This window comes from Thunnus maccoyii, chromosome 12 (assembly GCF_910596095.1).
Source record: "Thunnus maccoyii chromosome 12, fThuMac1.1, whole genome shotgun sequence".
In the NCBI taxonomy this organism is placed as follows: Eukaryota; Metazoa; Chordata; class Actinopteri; order Scombriformes; family Scombridae; genus Thunnus; species Thunnus maccoyii.
In genome coordinates this window covers 23,720,869-23,746,416 of record NC_056544.1, presented here as the reverse complement: position 1 = coordinate 23,746,416, position 25,548 = coordinate 23,720,869, and the positions used below count along the sequence as shown (strand labels likewise).

Below are 25,548 nucleotides of genomic sequence, written 5' to 3'. Positions count from 1 at the left end.
CTGGTGCCCAGCCCATATGAGCTTACAAGACACTAAACAATAATAACCAGGAAAGCCACATGACAAATCATGATGTACACTTCCACAGATTCAACAAGAGAACATTTCAGTTTACATGGCAGAAATGTCCTGTTATGATGGATACAGTGTTCTCTGTCTTAGCCGCCAAGCATCTACTATAAATCTGGCCAAAACAAAAAGCTCCATATTAAAAAAAGCCAACTCAACACATCAGCTTCAGACGACCAAAATAAATCAGGATTTTTCAATTGGATCTTTTCAAACAAATTATTCCTCAAGTAACTGTACAAAGGGCGATGAAATATAAAATGAAATTCATCCTCGACAACACCAAGATCACAAAAAACACATAAATGCTGCTCTTCAGGAATACCTTTATATTTACCAGCGGTAAAGTACCAGATCTTAACTGAGCACACAGGCACCTTTGCCTTCTCTGTAAATTTAATTTTAAATATGGTTCTGTATAGTCATCATCTTTGATTTAAATGTAGTTTCTAAGTTTTGGTTTCTTACAAATGTCGTCCTTCCACTGTTCCTTATAGATCTCTAATAGTTTTTGTACTTATATTACACTGCAAGTCATTCCTGAAAATAAAATTCAAATCAGAAAGAGAAAATATAGCTGTAACCTCTCTCGACCAAGGATAATTGTGTGTTCGATCCCAGATCTTTTTGATCAGTCTTTCCCCTCGGCAGCTGAATAAGGCCGTGGTTCCACAATCTCACTATTTCACCTCTCTGCTTTACAAGACATGACTCCCATCCCGTGTCCCCTTCAACAGCTCGCTTAGCAGTAAATTTATGCACTCCAAGAAAGCGCCTCATGGTTTGATTCTGGATGGCATTACTGGTGGGGGCATTCTTAAAACCCCACACTCCTGCAGCATAAAATGAAATTGGGTCCACCCTTGAATCATAAAGTTTAGTGAAGGTTGAAAAACTAAGGTCAGGACATAATTTCATTTTATTCATTACAGACCCTAGTGCTATTCCTGCTGATTCTGCCAGTACTTTAATTCCATCTGTAAAGTACATATTTTCATTAAAAACCAAACCGAGATATGTATAAGAACTAGTGTACTTTAGAGGCACTGATCCGGATTTAAATATATGGTTGCTCTGCCGCTCGTGTTCCTTTCTAAAATGTATAATCAGTGTTGTGTCACTATTAATGGTCAGTCTCCATTTACTACACCATAAACGCAAAATATTTAACATTTTTTGTAAATTAATCTCTGTCTCTGCAACCAACACAGTTTCACCAGAATATAATGAAACACTTGTAGGAGAAAGTACATCTCCCCGCTTCACTCTGTCATGGAAATTGTCTGAAAGAGAGAGGAGCCTCCTAAGGCACATTCCTTCTCTCGAGAACATGCACACATTAACAAAAAGAGAGAAGTAATGATCATCCTTGCACAACTCTGCACATTAAAATGATAAAACAATCCTTTGCTCTTTGATTACCTTTACAATTCCAAATAGAGTAGGAAACCAGCCGGTCCTAGAATTATTTAACTGCAGACACGAAACTGGGGATTTGTACAAGGCTTTGATGGCGTTATAGAATTTACCATCGATACCAGAACATATTCATTTATATTCTCAAAGGTTTCTATTGATCCAATCAAAGGCTTTCTTGAAATCAACAAAACATATTTTTCCCCCTCTTATAATCTTGTTCTGACCACTGAGGATATAACATACATATGGTCTGTACATGCCCTGCTTTTACTAAAACCATTCTGCTCATCCACCAATAATCCATGAGTCTCTAATCAATTATTAAGTCTACTACTATATTTTTTATATAATTATATAATACTATTATATAATTGAGTATAATTTATATACTGTACTGATCAAACTGTTACCTCTGTAGTTTAATAGAGCTCTGGGGTCAACTTTTGCAGATTTAGTGATAGGTTTGATTATAGATTTATTCCACACAAATGGAATAATACTATTCTGAAAGCATGTTTGATACAGAAAATGTAAAATATTCACCAAATTTGGAGTTTTTAGGACCTTGGAGCTCCTCTGCACCCACAGCTTAATTTGCATTAGCTTAATCTACCACTTTCTGCACCTCTTCTATTGTGATCTCATTATTCAGCATACGATTTTGGCAAAGTGTTTTCAAGCTCGCATTTTACTTTACATATTTCCTTTAAGAATTGACCATTAAATAATGAGGAACTAAATAACTATAAATCTGTTTCCCACTTTTTCAATATCTGGTCAGTCTTGAGAGACGATTTGCCATTTTCCATTAAAATTTCCATTAGAATGAACTTGCTCTTTTGTGGCCCCAGTTTATTTATTTCAACCCAATCAATTGCTTCAGATTATTGAGCTGTAAATGTTCTAACTGGAGAGTTTGTCCCCTTGTAAAACATCTCTTGAAAAGCCTCAGCTTTCTATCAGAGTTAGATTTTTAGAGTCCTTCTTTTACTCTGATCCTTACAGTTCAGAGATGATTTCTCTGCTAAACACAAGTCAACCTATAACTTATTTAATACATCATTCCAATATAGTTGCTTTATTCTATAGTGCTCTTTTACCACAACCCTTTTTACTACGCAGTATTTATCCATTTCCTTATACACAAGGTCACAAAATTGATCATAATGATCAACCTTCTCCTGTGTTTTCTGGCCGTTTTCCAGTTGATGTATGACCTCCAGAAACGCTTCATGGCATCTTTCAGAAGAAAGAAAATTAACAGGAACATTTTTATTTTGTCTTTTCACTTGTTGCTGAGAGCCTACAATATTACAGCTAGTAAAGAGTTCTCCTGTTTGGAATCGTAGACACAGCACTGAATGGTCAAGAAGTCTACAACCATCATCAATCAAGTTCAATCAACTTCAGATCAAACCTTTTCTACAAGATTAGACGGTGTAAAGACGTGTTTTTAGGTCTATAACAGCTTTGCCCCTTGTAGAAATGGAAGTAAAATTATCAATTTATATACCAAGAACTGGCTGTAGGCTTGTGATAAATGGAAATATATGTGAAAACATGCACGGATAAATAATGAAGGATGGCCATGATGAGATGCATCATTACTATTTCACTGGGATCAGAGGTATAACTTATGGCAGATCAGTGTAGAGAGTGTGAACAGTTTATCTTCTGCTCTTCAGAAAAGATTAATTAAATTCAAGGACTTAAATTCTTAAATAATGAATATAAATACAGGAACAAAAGTTCTAGTTTTATCACTAAGAAATGTATTCAAATAAAAAATCTAGTACTTACAGATGGCAGAATCATTAGCATCACCTTTTACCATGTAAGACATACACTACAAGGCTACAAAGCATACAAATGGATGTCTTTTACTCACTTTCCTGGTGTTTCTTTAAGTCTCCTGCTCATGGTTTACTTCCGTCAGCCGCTTTGTAAAACTTTGTTTCTTTATTTGTTTTTTTAATTTAGTGTTCAGCTGCAGGTGGCATTTAAAGGTTGTTAAAACAAGTTATATTTAGCTGCGTAAGAAACAAATGAACGCAGATCAAACTGTAGTTTCCCTCCCTCTCCATGAAATGAAAAACAGTCTGTGGTGTCACATGAAACTCAAGTGACTCATTAAAGCGTTTTTTAAATGTCATCTGTCTCTCCTCTCTCTCCACCACTGCAGGGAGCCTCAGCACCACTCCGTGCCCTACCACTATTACGAGCCACGCGGCCCAGACGAGTGTGCCATGTACATATCCCATGAGCGCGGGCGGCGTGGCAGCCACCACCGTTTCATTACGGAGAAGCGTGTCTTCGCTAACTGGGCACGGACGTTTGACATCCACTTCTACCAGCCGGACTGGAGCCCCCCGCCGCTTCCAGCCAACCGCACATTGGAGGGAACAGTCAGTGCAGCACCCCTGGTACACCATAAGACGTGACTGGTGTTGTGGTGAAGAAAACGCTTGAGAGATTCATCTCAGATGGACTGAGGATGAGGAAAGGAAGGACAATATGGGTCTGTTTGCACTGAGGGTTACTGGACCCATAACCGAAAGAAGAAAACATGAAGTAGACGAGCAAAATAGTGAACACAGAAGAAGATTGAGTCTTGTCGATCCTGCTGGACATTGGTTACAAACATTTCTCCAGCTCAACCACTGCAGCTCTAACAGTGTGTTTTGTTTACGGAGTTCAAAGTTGTACATCCCCTTTTTGAAAAACCTTTGTGAAATGAGGTTGTACAAGGACGCAACATCATTACACTCTCCACTCTCGATGCATGCATGCAGTGTCTTACTGTCAATCCTCCCAGTATTTGTGCATTATGTGTGTGTGAGTGTGTTTGTATACATATAGTGTGTTTACCAGAGGGATCACAGAGGACACAGACTTGAGTTTGAGCTCCCCACAAAGCCTCTGTTGGATGAAGGATCTATGCAGGATTCACTGTTTACAGTTCATTGAAAAAAAAAACATCATTACAATGCCCATAATCAAATAATATAGTGCTGGATAAAGCATAGGCTGAATACTAATAATGTAGCTTCAGTTAAATTTGGCTATTTGAGAAAGTATGAATATCATAGCTAAAATGTTACATTCATCAGTGGTTTTCAAAGATTGAAGAGGTCAAGTTCAATGAGATTCTTCAGGCCCCGCTGTCGTGCAACAAAGGCTCAAACTCCATCAAAGCATATTTATAAATCACTTCTCCAACTTTCATTTATACCTCCTTTCTATTGTGTGCATTGTAAGCTCACCAATGTCACCCAAGTCAACCTTTGCGGTGCAGCACTTCCTGGCTGAATGACAAGTGTGGCACATTCACGGGGAGGTTTTATCTCATGTGCGCACCTCCTCAGCCCCGTACGTATGTATCATAAGGCTCTGTCAGCTCCTGTCATCAGTTAATAGTGCGATTTATATAGCTACACGCTGTATTTTCATGTAAATGCACAGCCATGTCACACCAGACAAGTGGGAGATTAAGATCGAGAGCAGGGATGCAGCAGCGGCATCCATCCTACTATATTCATCTGCTGCCGCCTCTGTGAGCCTGAATCGCCTCGCAGGAGAATAACAGTTTGGAAGAACACTGGGTTTTCTTTTTTTGTTAACCTGATGAGTATGTGATCTGTCACTCTCTCCTCTCTCAGTTGTGTCTTATGTGTGCACTCCTCTCATTTGATGGAGTATATGCTTCATGTAGACTGACCCTTTCTCTCCCTGAGATCCTTTATTTTCCTTCTCCTTTCTCTCCTTGTCCATGAATAAGAATCAGGTGTCAGTCAGGAGAAAGTGATGAGACGTGTGGTTATCTTAATGATACAACCTGGTGCTAAGTCCCTATTGATTTTGCCCTCATCTCTGTAATGTGAGTAATGAGAGGAGATGCTTTGGGTCAGATACATAGGTACTCACGCCACAACAACTCACATCATGTTTCCTCGGTGGAGATGAGGACACGATTGCCTCTCATACATCACCAACAGCTGCAGCTGCGCAGGAGCGGTGCTACTGTATGTTGCCTGGCTGTGCATCCACGGGGACTTTGTACAACAGGAAAGACCAAGATATGTGTTTGTTTTTCAGAGACTGATCTGGGAACAGCTGTGTGCCATGGTACTGTATGTATTAGCAAAGTGATAAGCACTTGAATATTTTAGGTTACTGCCTAATTAAATCTGTACCAGTCATAGTATGTTTTTTAAGGCTATACTTCTGATAATTTTCATTATCAGTTAATTGTTAGGACTATAAGATGTCAAGAAATTGTGAAAAACATTGATCACAAGTTTCCAGAGACTGAGGTGACATTTTCAGATTGTTTTTGTCTGAAAATCAGTCAAAAACTCAAATATATTCACTTTACAATGATATAGAAGCATTAAATCCTAACATTTGATGAGCTTAAACCTGTGAAAGTCTTCGTATTTTTGATTGATCAATTATCAAAATTGTTGCAGATTGATTTTCTGTTGCTTGACTAATAGACTACTCATCTTAGCACTAATGTCAGTCTGTTTTCTGTCCTTTTTCGTTTTGCACATGATGGAAATGTCATTCCACTTATAAATAAAAATACTTTTTATTAGTGGTCTTGTATTCAGCAGTTTCTAAATCAAACAGTGACAGAATGGTAAAAATTTAAGCAACTAAAATTGAAGCATTATTTCTGTATTTGTATCTCAAAGCAACCAGAAATGAAGATGAAACACTGAGGTTTTGTGGAGGATGTGAGACCAGTGCGTGCAAGTAGCTCTATCTACACGACACACCCATTTGGTTAGGTTTAGGCATGAGCAGTGAGATGGTTAGGGGTCAGGGGTCAGGTGGATGTGTCTCGTAGCATGCAGTTACAGTGGCAACATCAGGGGGTGTGTGTCGTGTAGTAAAGTGGGCATGTCATGTAATAAAGTGGGTGTGTGTGTAAGACTGCAAGACTGCAGATAGACCCTTCTCGGCCAGTGACTCACCTTCACCCTCCAATGACGGTAGTTGCCATTCCACTTTTCAATCTCTCTCTTCCTGTTGAGCTGTGACATCAGGGTGTGTCATACTGAAATAATAATGAAAGACAGGCAGAGCTACAAGGTCTTCTCATTATTCCCCAGAGCTACAAACAAGTCCCTGACCGTCTTCATAACTGAGTGTTGGAGCATGTTTTTTTTTTGTATTTGCTGCTATATCAACTGAAGGTAAAGCACATAGATCAAGGAAACATGAAAACTAAATATCCTGCAGAGATTTGCTCAGATTATAAACACCTCAATATTAGACAGTTGAGCCTTTACGATGTCAAAAAAATGCACTTAATATGCATTTAAAATGATTGATGGCTCATTGTAAAAAAAAACTATGAACAGGCCTGATAAATAACTGAATTTTCTTCTCTTTAATATTATATTTTGGTCATATTTTTCAAATGGAGTTATGTTGCTGTTAGTTACTGTATTTTCATTTTCAATTAATCAGTTAAGTCTATAAATTGATTCCACATCTCCTGATCATCGGACTGAGTTTGTTCAGTTGTCATGGAGACAGCTCAGTTCTCATCACAATATTAAAGTATGGAACTCTGGTTATGTGATGACAGGTGCAAGAAGACCAAGAAAGCTCTGGGAAAAAAAAATAGTAAGTGGGTCTTGAGTCAGTTTTTTGGGTGGTAAAAGTAGGAAGTGTATTACATTGTACAGGCTTATAATATTGTCATGCAATTCAATTTAATAAACATACATTTACATGTTTAGATCTCGAATGACAACAGAAACTCATCGTAAGGTCAATTTTAGTCACTGTTATGGAGCTTTCAATTGTCTTCCTGAACAGATGGAGTTTGCCCAGTTGTTATCAAATTATAGATGTTCAAATTTGACACTTTTCTGACCACTTGAAGGATTTCTCGTCCATTTTGGCTTTAAAAATTAGATTAAGAGTTTACTGTTGATCTTGGAAACAGTCTAGTCCTGCTTCTGTTACTGTTTCCAATGGCAAGAATGAACTTTCAACCTCAAATCTATTTAAATATTTATCATGGGAACTAACATACCAAAAAATATTTCCAATGCTTATAATACCAATTGTGTTTGTGTCAAGTGGTGCTTCATTTAAATTCTCTTTGCTTTCTTAGTTTATACTTTGTGTTAAATCTACTTTGCATAAATGAATGAATTTCAAACAATGCAATCTGGACAGAGGAGAGGAAGTTGTTCATATTTATTCCTGGGCGTTTAGTCTGTCACCAGAATGTGAAATTTGCTCCTCTTTATTTTTGTTCTCTTACTCCAAGTTTTAGAAATTTAAATTTAATAATACAGTAAGCAAGCACCACTGAGCAAGATTTATGCCACAGCTATTGTCGCAGACGAGAATGAAAATCTTTGGCTGCTAAAATTACTATGAAAATTCCTGTGAATGATTGACATTACAAAAGCTCATAGACAAGCAAGCAGTTGGAAATCCTGAGTTTCCATGGAAATTGAAAAACCTGTCAGGCTGTCAGTCTCTAAACTGTATGTGTGTGCTCGTGTTTGTGCGTGAATCATTAAATTTAGCAGGCTGCCACATCGGGCTAATGTCAACATATTGCACTTCTTAAGATATAGAGCATATGTGTGTGCTTTTCGCTGGTGAATACCGACGCAGCTTGTCATTTGAACAACCTATGTGACATATTTAGAGCATCCTGCCTGAGATCTCTGTGCCTCTTTGGAGATGGCTTCTCTAATATTGTCCTGTCACTGTTTTTTCTCGCCATCAAGTCAGGTGTGAAGGAAGACAGACACTGATCTTTATTAGCATAGGGAAACCATAGTGACAGAGGAGACAGGGGAGTACATCACCATGCTGAGAGGCACGAGTACATTCAATTCCATCTGCCGGTGCTGAAGTAGGAACGAGAGGCACAGAGGAGATGGAGTCAATTTTGAAGTGGGTTTAAGAACAAACAAATCCATCTGAGATAAGGCAGCTTTAATTTTTACTGTATCTACTACCAGCCTGGTATACAGTGATTGCATATGGAGGCTCGGATCCAATGGTTGCTCTGTCTTTTGTCTTTTGAAATACAAGACTGGAACAGAAATGAAACTGCATTTAAAAACCTCCCTGGACTGTTTGAAATGTTTCCAGTAAGAAAACAACAGAGCAGGTGTGTAAGTCAACTCAAGCGGCACAGATTTCAAGGATGTCTTTGTGGTATAAAATAAGCTTAGACTATCAGCTCTGCCAGGCATACAGTGCATTCAGAAAGTATTCAGAACCATTCACTTTTTCCACGTTTTGTTATGTTGCAGCCTTATGCTAAAATCATTTAAATTCATTTTTTTCCTCATCAATCTACACTCCCGTTACCCATAATGACAAACGAAAACAGGATTTTAGACATTTATGCAAATTTATTAAAAAGGAAAAACAAAAATATCACATTGACATAAGTATTCAGACCCTTTACTCAGTGCTTAGTTGAAGCACCTTTGGCAGCGATTACAGCCTTGAGTCTTCTTGGGTATGACGAGACAAGCTGTGCACACCTGGATTTGGGGATTTTCTGCCATTCTTCTCTGCAGATCCTCTCAAGCTCTGTCAGGATGGATGGGGACCGTCTGTGGACAGCCATTTTCAGGTCTCTCCAGAGATGTTCAATTTGGGTTCAAGTCAGGGCTGAAGTACATTCACAGAGTTGTCCCTAAGCCACTCCTGCGTTGTCTTGGCTGCGTGCTTCGGGTCATTGCCCTGTTGGAAGGTAAACCTTCGGCCCAGCCTAAGGTCCTGAGTGCTCTGAACCAGGTTTTCATTAAGGATATCTCTGTACTTTGCTCCGTTCACCTTTCCCTCAACCTGACCAGTCCCTGCTGCTGAAAAACAACTCCACAGCATGATGCTGTCACCACACTGTTTCACTGTTTGGATGGTATTGTGCAGGTGATGAGCAGTGTCTGGCTTCCTCCAGACATAATGTTTGGAACTGAGGTCAAACAGTTCAATCTGGGTTTCATCAGACCAGAGAATCTTGTTTCTCACAGTCTGAGAGTCCTTTAGACACTTTTTTTTACAAACGCCATGCAGGCTTTCCTGTGTCTTTCACTAAGGAGAGGCGTCTGTCTGGCCACTCTGCCACAAACCTCAGATCGGTGGAGTAATGCAGTGATGGTTGTCCTTCTGGAAGTTTCTCCCATCTCCACGCAGGATCTCTGGAGCTCAGCCAGAGTGACCATCTGGTTCTTGGTCACCTCTCTTACCAAGGTCCTTCTCCCCTGCTCAGTTTGGCCAGCTCTAGGAAGAGTCCTGGTTGTTCCAAACTTCTTCCTTTTTAAGAATAATGGAGGCCACTCAGCTCTTAGGACTCTTCAATGCAGCAGACGTTTTTTGTAGCCTTCCCTAGATCTGTGCCTTGACACAATCCTGTCTCTGAGCTCTGCAGGCGGTTCCTTCAACCTCATGGCTTGGTTTTCAATCAATTGAATTTATCACAAGTGGACTCCAATCATTGTGTAGAAGCATCTCAAAGATGATCAAGAGAAATAGGAGGCACCTCAGCTAAATTTCAAGTGTCACAGCAAAGGCTCTGAACACTTATATCAGTGTCATATTTCAGCTTTTCCTTTTTAATAAATTTGCAAAATTTTGCTCTGTCATTATGGGGTATTGAGTGCAGACTGATGAGGGGAAAAAATAATTTAAATGATTTTAGCATAAGGCTGCAGCATAAAATGTGAAAAAAAGTGAAGGGGTCTTTATAATTTCTGAATATACTGTACCTTCAAGGGTTTATAACAGTAAAAGCAGATCTGGTGTCTTTAAATAGTAATACAGAGTAATTAAGGAAGCTCAACATCTTAAAAAGGAAAAAAAACAGGCAATTAAAGACATAAATTTATTCCTTTGATTCAGTATTTCATCTTTAATCAGGGCATCAAAATCTCACCAATTGAGGAAATAAAGTGTGCTAGCTTTCAATGAAAGGGAAGCTGGAGGAATACCATTAGAGGAAATAAGAAACAGGGAGTAAAAAGGAAGAAGAAATAAGTGTTGCATAAATAATGTATAAGAAAAGGTACACAGTGGCTGACGCAGCAGCTGCCTTCCAATACATATGGTTTCATTTCCAACTCCATCTATTTTCCACTTCAGCCGCCAGCGAGAGTGGCACTGGGCACCCAATGGGCGGGTCCTCACGCCAAGGAGCAAAGATAAACTACCGCCAGTTCAATCCATATGCTTTGAGCATCAGTCACTCCCCCAACAATGAGCCTAATGCAGAGTGGTTACACATGGAGAGAAAGGGAGAGAAGTAAGGAGGAAAACACGTCCTAGCAATGAGGAGATTCATTTGGGACGGCCGGCGGCTTACTAGGTTATCACTCACTTATCGCTGCTGTGGCGCGAGACGCGGAATGGCTGGGGAAATAGCTGTCCATCACCCAGAATACAATCAGTGGAGTACACGGCTGGAGAGCTAGGAGGGCAATTTGGTGAATGGAAAAGTGGATGGGTCCATCATGCAAGATGGTATTATGTAGGGTTGTTATCTTTCACAAGCATGATATGACGGTCAAGGAGTGTAATGTATATTGACAAGAGAGACATTAAATAGTAATCTGTCCACAGCCTGCTCACAGCCAATCAGCCCGCTCTCGTTGCACATTTCTCTTTCTGACCGAGCAGATGTTCTGAGTAGCACTTAAACAAAAAAAAAAGGCTGCTGCTGAAATATGCAGCTCTCTAAAACAAATTAAATTCTTATCTAAGGACTCAATTCAGTGCATTTTTAACCAAATCAGCGCAATTATAGAATGGCTGAACAAAAAAGTAGTTTTGACACACAAAAACAATAAATATATTGAACTCCTTGTCAAAGTGAACACATAAAACACTTAAAATAACCGTACCACTAAAAGTATTCCCATGCCGATGCCCATACCTGATGCATGACTTCAAGTATTTGCCATTTATCTTCAAACTTAATTTTGTTTTTAACATTTCATCAGTAGGGAGCAATTGTCCAAAAATAAAAAAAAAGGGCACCAATAGCATCACACCATATCTGGCCAAGCACTTGTGGTGACATACATCTTCTTTCCATGGAAGAAAAAACAAGCCTGGCACAAACCGCACCTTCCCTCTAATATCCCTTCAGCGCAGGCTCCTGGTCTCCCTCGGCTCCACATCCTCTGATATCCAGCGACATAAACACCGAGGCCTCAGAAGATGTGTTTGAGGTGCTTGATGCCATAGGTCTTGAAAAACACCAGCAGGATTAGAGTCCACAGGCCCAGGATGAAGCCGTCAGGAGGATGCCAGTCTCTCTGTTTGGGTTTCTGAGGGGAGGTGGGGGCAAAGGGGGGTGAGACGAGGTAAGGTAAGATGGGGACGGGGGAGGAAAGTGGAGCGGGGCAGGGAAGGGGTGGTGGGGGGGGGGGGAGAGATTGCAGGTTAGTCATAGTGTGTATATCTCTCCTGTTGAGGCCACCGCTGATTGTTCTGTCATTCACACAGGCAGACAGGCACAGAAGCACACATACACTCACTTTATCTCTACACGCACTTTATGTACACTATCTGCCGTCTCAAACACACAAACACAAAGGTTCACACAAATAGCGGGTGGTAAAGCTCATCAGTACCCCTCCCCTGTCTTGTGTTTGTCCCATTCACTGCCACATCATCACTTTGTGTATGATTATACTTTTAAATCTCGCCCGTATTAAACATGCATCTCACAAGGAGCACATTTATATGCTAATGCAGCGGCAATATTCTGTGGAGAGATGAGATTTAACCTCTAAAAAATCTTCCTAACTCCTCCACTGGCGACAAAGCTATAGATAGGCTGTGAGGACGCACTTAAAAGATTTCTGTTATCCCTAGCTATACAAGCTGCCATTATCCAGTCAGGAAATCACCAGTCAGAAAAGGTATAGCCCCAAAGCCAAAACCCCAAGACTTGGCGAGGAGGATGAACACACAGCAAGCACAGAGAGTCTGCCTGTGTCGCAAACCATATACGCCGACATACAAAGAAGATGCTATACAAGTACTCAAGTACACGTGTCTCTGTCTCTCTGGCTTGTCTGAGCGCCACTACAGTATCCAGTGTATATTTACTCCTTTTTTTTTCCTTACGGCCGTCGCCAAGCGCTTGCTAATGGGGGGAATGTTGGGTCTCTGTGAATTAAAGAGTATCGTCTTGACCTGCTCTATACGAAAAATGTCATGAGATAACTTTTGTTGTGATTTGGCGCTATATAAATAACATTGACCTGACTCCTTCTGCGGTACATCCATATCAGAAACACACACACTGCAGCGGGAATGGGAGCCAGGCTGACAGCAGACTGACAGGCCCTGAAAGATTAGATGCCGGTGTGAAAGCCCAGTCCAGGGTCATTATTACCTACAAAGTCACAGTCGTATAAAACATTCATAGAAAGTTATCTGCAACAGGACATGTAGATCAAATGATATGTATTAATCAATAACTGTGATACTGAAATCATGTAGAATTATCACCAAACTCATTGCTCATTGCTTTGCTTTACACATTAACTGTATGACTGACTCTGAGTAGCTTTCATCAAACCATTTTTTCCTACTGTTGCCACCAGTATAGCACTTAAAGTTAGCGACTGGCTTCTGAACATAGTGGAGCACAGTGCGGCTATTTTTCTGATTAACAGTGTGTGGATTATTTTTCTAAAAGAAGACAACAGTGGACATAATTTTTATTTCCATCACAGAGTTGTCTGATTTTACTCTGAGCTGCAGTGATGGAATAAGAGAACAGAAGTATCAACGATGTCAGGATTGCCTGCGGGACTTAAAGAAACTTTCAGATAAAATGCCACTATAACAGCCATTATGCATTTATTGTAATACTATCCCTTTGTTTTTTAGGAGTTGTTTTAAAACCAGAGTAGACATGGTAAGCTTGGAACAGTAAAATGATTCCATCCATCAATAAAAACATATTTTACTCTTCATTACTTGTCACTTAATTGTAAAAATAAGATAGTAAGTTAAGAAGTACTCAGGTCCGATCTGCCAGGATCCTGTAGGAATGATGACTCAGTTTTCCCAGTGAGCAGACTGGTTAGTAGTCGGGCTGGTAGCAGGTTTTCATCTGATCCTCTCGAGTTAACTTGCTCCAGAGCAGATTAGCTGTTCAGCATAGCTTACCGTGCCGATCTGCCCCCATAAAAAGTGAGCCATTTTTCTGATACCAGAAAACCTGAGTTAAGCTCAAAGATAGCTGACTAACCCCTACTTTCACCTGGTGCTACAAGCCACATGTGGTCAGAAACAGGACTCCAAATAAACGATGATGTTGTCAACAAGTAAATCAGAAGTCCTCTACACAGCTGTGCTGGTCAAGTGCAGCCAATGGAAAAAAAAGTTGAGTTTTTATTGGTGTGCAGCAAGCCTCCTCCCCATTTTTGAATTATAATGCTGCCACCTGTTTGCCGGATGTGTCAGAAGGCAAACTGTTTGGGAACACATTAGCCATTAAAATATATTAGGACATCAGGGCCATATATCTGTCTGTTCATTTTGATGTTTACCCCCCCAGAGGCCAGAAACTTCAGACACCATCATATAACCAGGGTATGAACTTTTGAATGTGTTAATTGTAATGCTGACAGAATCATATTTCTTCTCATCTTCATGACTGTTGGCGTTTCAGTGTTGAAAACTGTCCATCTGCTCTGCAAAATATGAGTAAATTGATTTGTGCATCCAAGTGGTCAGCTAATATTTTGCTCAATGTCCCTTTGTATGAGAGGCTGGGGATGGTTGAAAAGGCATCTGTACAGTGGAGTCTTCAGCTGTATTTGTGCCCATACAAACTGGCACATAGCAGTGTATCTGCTTAATGTCTGAAATCAACAACCACTAAGCACCAAACCCCGGTAAAATTTGTCTTAATTTAAATCTAAAATCTTCCACAACACTGGCTGAGATCATAACATTTGAACACCTCGGTTTTATTCAGTTTTACTATTTTGTTTCTGAAACTTTCTCTCCCTGCTGACGACTGTACAATCTCTGTCCATCAGCCAATCAACTCAAACAGGCTTTTCCATGGCTGACTGAAATGCTTCTACACAAAGCAGCGTTATCTGAGCTTGTGAAGACAGGGTGATGATGAACATAACCCACCATATAATACAGTGAGTCATAAAATAAAACACTGCACCTGATTCTATTCATGAAATAGCATTTAGAGTGGGTATTATTACATGTTTCTTAGAATAATGAATATTAATTGCTTTGACTGGTATAGATTATTTTAATTTCTTATTAGTTTAACAGCTCTTGGTAAGTGAGGCGAAAAGCTAATTTCAGGAACTGTGCGTGTCTGTGTACTCGTGCCTCTATGCGACTTATGTGTGCAGGCTACTGTCTTCTCAAGGCTGTCTTTTCAATCCAAACTCCAGGTTACGTGACAACGCTGCCAATTTCCAATGTATAAAGACTGAAGACAGCAGTAAAATTGGATTACGTCTAACTCCAAATTTATTTAACAGCTCAATCAAGTCAAATCAATAGAGCTCCACTGCCATCCAGAATGCTAAAGCAGAGACAGTGAGGCATTTGTAACCCACGTCGGCCCTGAGCTCCAGGCTAAGCATTGTGTTGGACAGCGCTGGAGGTTAAAGTTGGATTCACATTGCAGATATTAGTTAATATTTTCTGCTTAGATTATTTTTATTGACCTAAAATGTTTCGCAATAACTACAGATGGCAAATGGAATCAGAGGGGGGGGGGGGGGGGGGGGGGGGGGACTGTTGAATTCAAGCTTTCAGAGGAGCTTTAGCACTTTAATCCCAACCTCCAGTTGGTCACAGGCACCTCACGCACCTACAGTGTATCTACAAGTAAATACTGTCTGACAGAGCCCAGGCTGCAATGACTTCGCTGAGCAATGAAAACAATGAAGCTCAAACTGTAAAGGAGTATTTTCAATGTCTAATTCAATGGTGCTTTCGTAAGAGAGCGAGAGAAACTACAGGAAACATCTCAGAAAACAGACTTATGACCTTGTTTGTCTGGTATCAGACATCGAGGTTGTAGTTTTGTTCAAAAATAGCCTTGTGCTAAAGGTCTCAATCACAGCTTCTTACTATGAATGAACGGGAGCCTGAATGGTCTCACTATTTTTTGCCTAAATAAGAATCTGAGGACAGTTTAGGACAGCTGTTTGCTCACGTTTTCACAGAACTGTTCATCAAATCTGATCAAACCACATCCACCCAGTCCTGCTGAAGCAGATTAGTTGAGTTTGTTAGGTATGGTAGTAGCACTGTAGTGTTAGGTATTGATAGTTTAAGGATACATCATTATATTTTTTCCCTAACTAAACAATTTGATTGTTGTTGTTTGATTGATTTGTGCATAAGAGAAGATAAAATGTGATCCACGAAGGCCAGTTTGAGAAATAGATTCATCAGTGTGAAGGCTTTTCAGGCTTTATATATAATAAGAAGGTTATCACGGTAACAACTGTCTTATCCTCTGTCTTCACAGCAAAATTATGTGTTTCTCATTACAAAATAATCTCCTGGAATGTGCACTTGCATGTATTTCGTTGGCCAAAGCAGTTCATTGGCGGATGACATTGCACTGCGTTGTGGAAAAGCTAAGCCAGGTTCAAACACTGGTCACGTTAAAATTAATGATGGGGCTGCATTTATATGATGAAAAGCTAATCTAATTTTTGCCTACATTAAACAAATTTCAGATACTTTCTGAGACTAGATAGGACTGACACAACGGACAGGCATATCTAACATTTTTGTGCAACAAACTCTTGATATCTGTTGAAGCAGACCTCTGTCCTTACATGACCGGCAAACTTATTTATCACCCAAATTACAGTCAAATTCACTGTAAAAAGCGCATTATGTAGTCATGGTAGCAGGTCGGCTTTGCAGCTTGATTTTTCACTGACACTGCGAGCAGAATCCTTTCACAATTTCGAGCGTGGTCTATTTTGACCGGCCTGTTCTAGTTCTGCTGAAACCTCTGCATCCCCCCCAAAATCCCAATTATATTTGCCAGCATGCTTGAGTTGTCATCTTCTATGTTTTCTGGTCAAATGGACACAGAGCTACGACAACAGTGATCTGTCCCACGGAGACGTTGACACAATCACACGAATACTGATCTGACGGCTCGGATGGCCATTGCAAGGCCACTGATTTCAAACTGCATAGATGCGGTCCAAATCATGAATTCGTTGTGAGGTTATTTTTCCTGCTCTCACCGCATCACAGGTGTCAAATTTGTGTTATATAACAAAATCTGAATTGGGACACTTTCAGGTGCAGCCTTGGTGACAAAATAGCCAGCAGGAAGGAGAGGAGCTGAGGTTTAAACACCTAGAGGAAGGCAGCAGAGCGTGGCTGGGAAATGTTCATAACAGACGACTGGGAGCATGTGGCCATGGGGAGCAGCTGACCTCCATGACAATTGTAGGCAGAGGTGTGCAAGATTTCAAGAGATTTATTTGTCACATGTACAACAGTACATGTACAGCAGCAGTGAAATGAAATTGCAACAACTCCAACAACTGTGCAAATAGCAAACATAAAGCTATATAGCAGTATGAAATTTTTTTAAAATAGAAAGCTACATACAGGGAAAAGTAACAGAATATCAATATAATAATAATAATAATGAATAAAGCTGTGTAAAGGGGAAAATAACAGAATATCATATATGTGCATAATAAAAATAAATAAATAAAAGAAGAAATAAGTGGCAAATTATAAATAATTTGCAGCGTGAAGAGGACAGTGGGCAAAAAGGAAATGCAAGTGGTAAGGTATCAAAGGTGCTGAGCTGCAAAAAGATGCAGAGTGCAAGATAGGTGCAGGATGTGTGTTGTTTAGGTTATAAGTGTTTATGGTCCGCATGTCCCGGGGGAGGAAGCTCCTTCTCAGCCTCTCAGTCTTGACCATGATGGAGCGGAGACGTTTGCTTGAGGGCAGCCAGTGAAACAGTTTATGGTTTGGGGTGGTGAATGTCCTTAATGATCCGGTTTGCCCTGGACCTGCACCGCCTGGTGTAGATGTCCTGGAGGCAGGGCAGCGCTGTCCTGGTGATACGTTGGGCGCACCGGATCACTCTGTGAAGGGCTTTCCTATCCTGAGAGCTGCAGTTGCCGTACCAGGCAGTGATGCTTCCGGAGCATGACTGTGACTCAATGCGTGTGTGCGGATGTGTGTGTGTGTGTGTGTGTGTGTGTGTGTGTGTGTGTGTGTGTGTGTGTGTGTGTGTGTGTGTGTGTGTGTGTGTGTGTGTGTGTGAGCGCAAGACCCTTGGGTAAGGAAGAGCAGAGGGAGATGGATCGACTGTGACAGGAAACCACGTCAGCACAGCCAGCAGATAGAGGAGCATATGTCAAGAGAGCGACGTTAGGGAGAGAAACATTAGAGGAGAAGTAAAGCGGTATGAAGTCAGAGAAGAGAGGCCGATACCTAAACATTCTCCACAAATGAAATTAAATCAGGGCTGCAACTCAAGATTATGTTCACTATTTGTCTCTTCTTTCAATTAATCAATCATTTGTTTAGTGCATAAAATATAGCCTGACTCAAACACCATTTTTGTGGCTGAGAGTTTTAAAAAATGATATATGAGCCAATAGTCTTTTCATAGAGAATAAATAACAAACATTACTGATAAGGATTCCTTACATTTGTTTCTTAAACATCTGTGACTAAGAATGATTTTACAGCTGAAAAACAAACTTCTCGCTGCTCTCTTTTGGAAAATTTGTGATACAAACTACTTACCGGTCGGCATGTACGACCGATAACCACAAAAGGCTCATACTGCCCGATATAGTTTAAGTTGTGAAAAAATTGCAACAAAAAAACAAACACTACAAGTTTACATTGTCAAAGGTGCCATCTTCAAATTGCTCATTTTGTTTGACCAAAGTTTTTAAATTTTGAAAAACAGAACATTTTTACACTTAGGAAGCTTAATAACAAATCAATCCTTTATCACAATTGTTAATACATATTCTGTTGGTCAACTAATTGATTAAATGAATATTCTATATGCCCCTAAATATATTAACTACTTTGAAAATCAAACTTGAACAGCCTTCAATAGAAATCAATGCCAAAAAAAACCCCATTCTGCTTTAATCTGCTGTCAGACGTGTTTGAGTTTTTGACTTTTCAGAAGAAAAGAAAACACAGCGGAAAGAATGCATCTATTTCAGAAAAAGAAAAGCCGACCGGAGGATGTCAGGATGAAACACATTAGGCACGAGAATGAGAGAGAAGAGAGAAACAGCTGAGAGAAGAGAGAGAAACAGAAAAGAGGCAAGTGTTCGCTGACCTTCACTGACGGAACCATTCACATCCCGCAGCCAAGGACAGGGACCCACACTCAAGCAGTCTACCTCCATTATATGCACTTTGTGTTGCGTATTCAATTCATCGGTAAAATCAATTAACGGCTACCCATCTGATTGATTGGAGCTAATTAACATGGCCATGCAGGATGCTAATGGCCGTTGAGGGAGGTCTGAAACAACCTGCCATACGCTAGCACTTCAAGGTCAAAACTGCAGCAATGTAGGTTGTGCAGAGCCGGATGACAGAGCAGCAGTCATTCTGCGCGGCCCGGACACTCCACTGTATTGCCTTGACATTTAAGCCCTCAGAAAATGCTGGACGGTGGAACTAGAGGGTGCATTATTCTCTCGTGAAGCGTGTTTTGCTTTTCAAGAGGACATTGTTTTGTAATTATTGAGCACGAGCAATGCAGCAAGGCAAATTCTAATTGATATTTGATTAAATGGAGGGAGCTTGTCAGAGTGGGTTTGGCCTGTGATCCACACAATCCCAACATCCACTTTTGAAAAGCGTCATTGTTGCAGCCTGAGTGAGGAAAGTGGGATTTGGCGAGGGATGGGAGGGAGGCGAAGCATTAATTTTCCACTGTTTCCACTTTCAATTCTCTGGAGCCATATGGTGTGGCGTCAAGCTGGCAAAAGAACAAATAACAATTTGACGCCAGAGACCAGGACTCACAGCAGCGAAGGAGAGAGAGAGAGAAAAAAAAAAAAAAAAGTAGAATACACAAGAGAGCGGAGAAAAAAGAGCTCCTTCTAGTTATTTCCAGAACTGAACATATTGTGATTAGGCGTTGGCAACATGATGAGATGTGTGAGGTTGGGAAGAGGAGGTGGCAGGAAAAGGGGACTCACCCTGTCACCATTAGTGAGACAACTGCCAACGGTGACAGGGCATTAATCAACTCCTCACATATACATATCCACATACACAGCGAGAGGACGTTTGTTTACAGATGCCATATAGCGCGGCCTTATACATCCAATGTCAGTCACTTTGATGACTTTTCTATTTACAAGCCGTCGCCTGGTCTACTGGCAAAATGGAAAAATAGTTTGCTTAAAAGACAAACGGTGAGATTTGTTTTTGTTGGTGGCACAACTGAAATCAGCTGCAAACCCACTTGGGAATATTTTAGACATCAAGTCTTAGGAGATTCAATCTCATCTAGTTCTTCAGATGAGTGCATCTGATCAGCGACAACAAAAGGGCGCTACTACACCTGCATGACAACAAAGATATCTCGGAGAGCGCGGCGCACAATATGACAGCAAATCAAAAAACGGGGGAGCTGTCAATAGGCTTGATGGACATTGGTCATTCTGCTGCAGTGCAGATGGACTATGGTGAGGGGGAGAGAGATGACTCAGTCTGTCAGGACTCCCATCTTCAACCCAGCGGGAGTGCTAGCCAATAATCAAAATCTCTGGCAGGGGTCGTCGGGTTGACGAGTGTGTTTGTGTGTTGTACGTGTGGGTGCATTTAAAAAAGAGGAGGGGGTAGGCGGAAATATAAGAAAAACAGAAAAAAGATGTATGAAGGTGAACATCCAGAAGGGGAAAAAAAAAAAAAGAGGCAAAAGAGAGAGTGAATCAAGTTATGAAGCCAAGTAGCAGACGGCGGCGGCTTAATAGGGTGTGTTTGCGTGAGCGAGTGTGCAATCTTTCAATAGTGTGATTGCTTCTATGTATTGAAAATTACGGGCACAGTTTACAGGGCGCTCTAATGTGAGCAGCGGGAAGCCGATCTGTAACCAGACTGTGTTTGCCAGGCTTTAGAGGCAGTCCTCAGCTAATTTCCCAGAGTGCCACTGGGTGTGGAGACCCCTCCTGTTTCCCCATCACGACGCTCAATAAGTCGTCTGACAGAGCTCAGGCCTGTGGTCAGCTTCATTTCTCTGGGCCAACTGACTGACTCCTTTGTTCACACCAACGACGTCAGCCAACAGTATTTCCAGCAGTGTTGTTTTTTCGGGGTTTTTTTTTGTTTGTTTGTTTTTTTTAACACCTCTTACTCGAGTCGGCTGGATCTGACCTCTGGTATCAACACCAATAGTTTAGTGTCTGCCTCCACAGAAGAGACAAATATCATTGTCAAACCAAACATCAGTCGCTCCAATTTTACTGTATTCACTGAATGACCTATGATCATTTCAAACACATCAGACCTCAACAAATTACTGACTCTTTTTGACACAGACGCTGGATGAGACTGTGTCTGCTTACAAATCAGAAACAGCCAAACAGCCTCTTTTGATGGAGGTGGCGACCATTGTTGTGGAAAAACCACACATAACAGCTGCTTTGATCCTCTGCTTAGGCTCCAAAAACACAAAGCCAGGTTTGAAACTTTCAAATCATCTGACATACTGTATGTTTATGCATATAAAGTGAAACAAATAATTACTTAATTGTCATATTTTGTATTAATCCCAAGGAGATATCGCAGGATGACCTTCCAAGAGGTTTAGACTGCATCACTATGGCTGAGGCTCACGTTACGCCCAAAAAGAACCGGTTCCTACGATGTGTTGTTCAACCACATCAGAAGGCAAATGTTTTATACTTGTTCTGATGGGCCACACTCCGAGGTGGAGTGAAAAGCCAGCCGTCATGGAAAGGGGGAAGACGTGATACTGATTAAATATGTGGACAACAGCGCACGTTTTCAGACAGTCTCTCCTGGAAGACATTCGTAGTGTTGCACTTTGTTGTACATATGAGAAGTGACAGAAACAGATGTGTAAGAATGAAAGTAGAAAGCTTGAGAGAGAAGTTCATAACCTGACTCCTTTCTCACATCCTCACAGTTGACCAATCGCTGCATTAAGTGGGTACGAATGTTGGACTGTCAGTGTTGGAAAGTTACAGAAATTGTCTGACGCAGCCCGCCGATTCTGATGTCTGTAAGGTGCAAGGTGAGCATGTTTTCAAAAGGTATTCAACCATCCAATGGGAGATCTAACTCTTGAACTCTTGAGACAACTTGCCTTATCTTTGTTAAAATGTAAAACATTTTATTACAAAAAAAGATACCCATTTAGATTTTAATACGGACAGAAAGTCTGGGGTTGGACACAGCTAAGCATTGTATTGAATAATACTGTATATATGTGCACCTTTTGTATTTTTTACTATGGGAGGCTCAGTGGCGGTTGAAGCCTAAATGTAATCACCAATATTGTCTGCTCTTGCCTGTGGCAAGGATTAATGTGATGTCTTTGCTTTTCTGAGGCACAAGTTGAAGTGGGAGTATAGAAATAGTATTTTTAATAGGCTGATAATGGAAAACCCTGCAAGAATGATACGCGGCCCAAGAGCTGCTATTTGAATGCAGAGCACACGTTCCAGAGGTGGAATGAGGAGGAATAGGTGTTCATTTGTGAAGGTCGGCCCGACTGAAAGCCACAATCCATTTGGGAATGAGGTGAATGCAAAATTCTTCGCCACGATCCTGCCTATCCATTCTGCTAGATTTCACGGTGGTCCCTCCACACCGAGACCGGGAGGCACTTGCATTTCACACTCAGAGCTGTCACCATGGACACGGCACAAAGACATCTGTTGGTGGATGCTGCACATAACTTTGTGTTCTGTGTCCAAATTAAGGATGAGCGTGGACACACTTCAGACAACAAAAACACAGGAGCCGGAATAAATGGCTGCAGACGCTGAAGCTTAAAGGATGACAAACATGAAAACTCTTTCAAGTATAATGATGTTAAAATGTCTTACATATTATCTCGACTTAGACCCGTTTTTTGCAGTTTTGGGTGTCCTAAACTGACCCTGGTGTTCATGTGGGTCTCTTACCTGATGGATGATCTCAGACACCGGCAGCTGGTCCACATATGAGTATCTCTCTTTTTGCAGCTCTCCGTTCACAGGACTGAAAGACAAAAACACACACAAAAACAGCACTCTTTTTAGCGTTTACCTTAAGTAAGTAAACTGCACTTTGGAAGCATTAAAGTTTTGTTATGTGGACCACCATTATTCAGTGATAAAGAAAAGCTGTTAGGAACAGGAACAGACTCCAGTGTTTCTGTTGGCAGTGCGTGTAGAGGAGGTGTGTGTCAGTGATATGCAGTGCAAAGTGATACAAATGAACCCATTTTTCCTCCCTTGATAAATGAAGAAAGTCATCCTGCGGAACCATAAGAGTGTCAAAATTAGCTTGATAATAATGGATGAGATAAATGGGGAACAAAACCTACAAAATACCAGCAACTCATTCACTTCCTTTTTTGAGCAATGATTTTAGAGAACTCCCAGGTTCCCTGAACTACTCAAGGTGCACTCTCCAGTTAGGTTTATTTTTCTAAAACCCAGAGTGAAAGTTGTGCTATTTCAAACTTAAAGGGGAGCTTCAGAGTCAACTTCAATGCTCATACGGGGTTGGCATTAGATTTGTTGAGCAGGTAAACAACCTCTGATGCAGCTGGTGTTTGTTGATGCCACACAGCAAACATCTCCCCGCAGCATCTCATTTGCTAACATGTTACAATCACGCAAGCAGCGCTCTCATTGAATCTCACTCGTTCTCTGCCAGTTTATACGTGACAGAAATAGAAATGATTATAAGCTTATATACACAGTTTTTACAGTGAGCTCTGCACAAAAATCTGGGGGAAAAAAAGCTCCCCAAGTGGAAGTCAATAATATCAAAGAAAAAAGGAGGGGAGCGGTTGAATATAAAAGGAATGAAATTGAGAGGATGTGCTCGACAATATGTGCACAAATATTGGCGCTTAACGGCAAGCTACTTTGAATTTGTTTCAGAACTTGAAGCTCTTCCTTAAACTGTCATGTTTACCTGAGTCAGTCTGTGCTACAACACTGGGTAGAAATACTAACTACAGTTATGATATGTAGCTTCAGGTCTCATCTGTTAAGTACTACATGTATCAGTAGGATAACTAATGATAAGAAATCTGTCTAGAAGTTCGTATCTAAAGAGCCATTTCTTATTGATAGTATCTTTCAAGATTTTTATTTCTACTTATTCATAGATTTTCTGAGCAACATGAGGCAACTAACAGGCTTTCAAACAGGCTTTGTGTGTGGTCTGAATAGCATAGACATTATTTCAGAAACAGAAATTAACACCCAATTGGAAAACTTTGTATCCAGCCTCCAAGGTTAAGTGTACAAAGATGAATAACTTGTTTTAAAGGACAAAACTAAACACTTAAGTTTCTAAAGTAAAAGATGGTCTTCCATCCTTCTTGAAAACTAAAATACATTAAAACTAAAACACATGAGAACAAGACATTTACATTGAAAGCATTCAATTATCTTATCCACAGCAACTTATATTAATGAAGTGAGTTAAGGGTTCAGCGTCTTTGTCAGAAACACTGAAAAAGGTCACCACATGGCAGTTGATGGATAGACGTTGGTTAATGTGAGCCAAGATCTCAGATATGAAACTGGTTATCCAGTCACAGAGCTTTCCTAGACCTCCACTGTTGTCCAGAAAGCACATTAAAAAACACAACTATGAGCCACATCGTTACACTGGGTGAAATGTTCCTTTATTACAGTGAACATGGGCACTCTAATTAATTTCATATCAATCCCACATACACCATACTGCTGCTCTAAATACTCAATAACACACTTAATCCTCAGCTGAAAATAGTCCCCCAACAATATACTATTTACACCTGTTTTACTAACATTTCCTAAAAACCACAGCACCCAGCTGTTTGAAGGAATTTATTTAGCCTTTTTTTTAAATTAAAGTGTATATTCTTGACAAGTACTATGAGACAGACAAAACAACAGTTGGTTTTGTTTGTCTCACAGGTTTTGGGACTGGTTGACAATAACAAAATGTGTAATATTGCCTTAGCAGTTCAAGCTGTATGGGTATGGTTTACCTCATCAGCATAAATGACAAATTAAATGCGCACATAAAAAGTATAATGCAGAAAAATGTTCCATTCTGGCTACAACTTGCTGATTTATTCCACTTGACCACTATATATATATATATATATATATATATATATATATATATAGATACTCAACATTCAAAATCTTTTCAACTAAGCAGACAAACTGAATTGCCATGAGCAGTTTTGAAATGTTTGTGTTCTTCCATATATCTTTCTGAACGACCGCTTGACTCCTACATCCCACTACAGATACAGAGTCGAGAAGAAACGTCTCCACTAAAGGTCACAATCGAGTGGAGGTTTAACTGAGTGGCTGTCTTTGGCTAATCAAAGAAAGTCCAGGTTAGACAGCTGCTCACAAAGTGGGCCATATCCCCCAGTGAGTCACCGTGGCTCTCCTCCAACCACTCGCTCAGTGAAACAACCTCCTCTCCTTTTTCCTCTTTTGTCTTTTATTTCTTCTCTCGGTTACTTTTGCTGTTGGTCTCGGTCGCTCACTCAACATTTTCCTCTCTGCTCTTTTGCATTTCCTTCTTCCATTTTTCAGTCTTTATCCTTTTCGGCTCCGTTCCTCTGGCCCTGTCTCTTCTCGACATGTCTGTGCGGTGGGGCAGAAGTTGCTCTGACAGACAGGAACAGAGACAGAGGAAAAACAGGCCGAGCTGGCAGGCCGGGAGACAATCTCCCGCTGAGCCTTATATGTGCTCCAAGCTTTTTCTAGCATTGGAAACATGTCACTGAGAGCACTGACGTCTCACCGCCGTTTTACCCCCCTTTCA

At 40.6% G+C, this 25,548-nt stretch overlaps 2 protein-coding genes across 5 annotated transcripts in view; one reads left to right on the top strand and one right to left on the bottom strand.

The window, feature by feature from the left end:
* The window catches only part of st6galnac5a (ST6 (alpha-N-acetyl-neuraminyl-2,3-beta-galactosyl-1,3)-N-acetylgalactosaminide alpha-2,6-sialyltransferase 5a), a 54,946-nt gene extending 48,491 nt beyond the window's left edge, over positions 1-6,455 (top strand). The window contains exon 5 of the mRNA XM_042428530.1: positions 3,671-6,455. Within this exon, the coding sequence (XP_042284464.1) occupies positions 3,671-3,929 (259 nt within the window). The 3' untranslated portion in view covers positions 3,930-6,455. The remainder of the gene's footprint in view (positions 1-3,670) is intronic.
* Positions 6,456-6,478: 23 nt separating this feature from the next.
* Positions 6,479-25,548, bottom strand: part of pigk (phosphatidylinositol glycan anchor biosynthesis, class K) — a 33,612-nt gene continuing 14,542 nt past the window's right edge. Inside the window, exons 10-11 of one of the 4 annotated variants that reach the window (XM_042428529.1) lie at positions 22,680-22,755; positions 6,479-6,550 (exon numbers count right to left, since the gene is read on the bottom strand). In XM_042428529.1, the coding sequence (XP_042284463.1) occupies positions 6,536-6,550; positions 22,680-22,755 (91 nt within the window). In that variant the 3' untranslated portion in view covers positions 6,479-6,535. Of the gene's footprint in view, positions 6,551-10,352; positions 11,811-21,866; positions 22,544-22,679; positions 22,756-25,548 lie in introns of those variants that run through there. The other 3 variants (XM_042428526.1, XM_042428525.1, XM_042428527.1) reach the window with 3 other exon arrangements.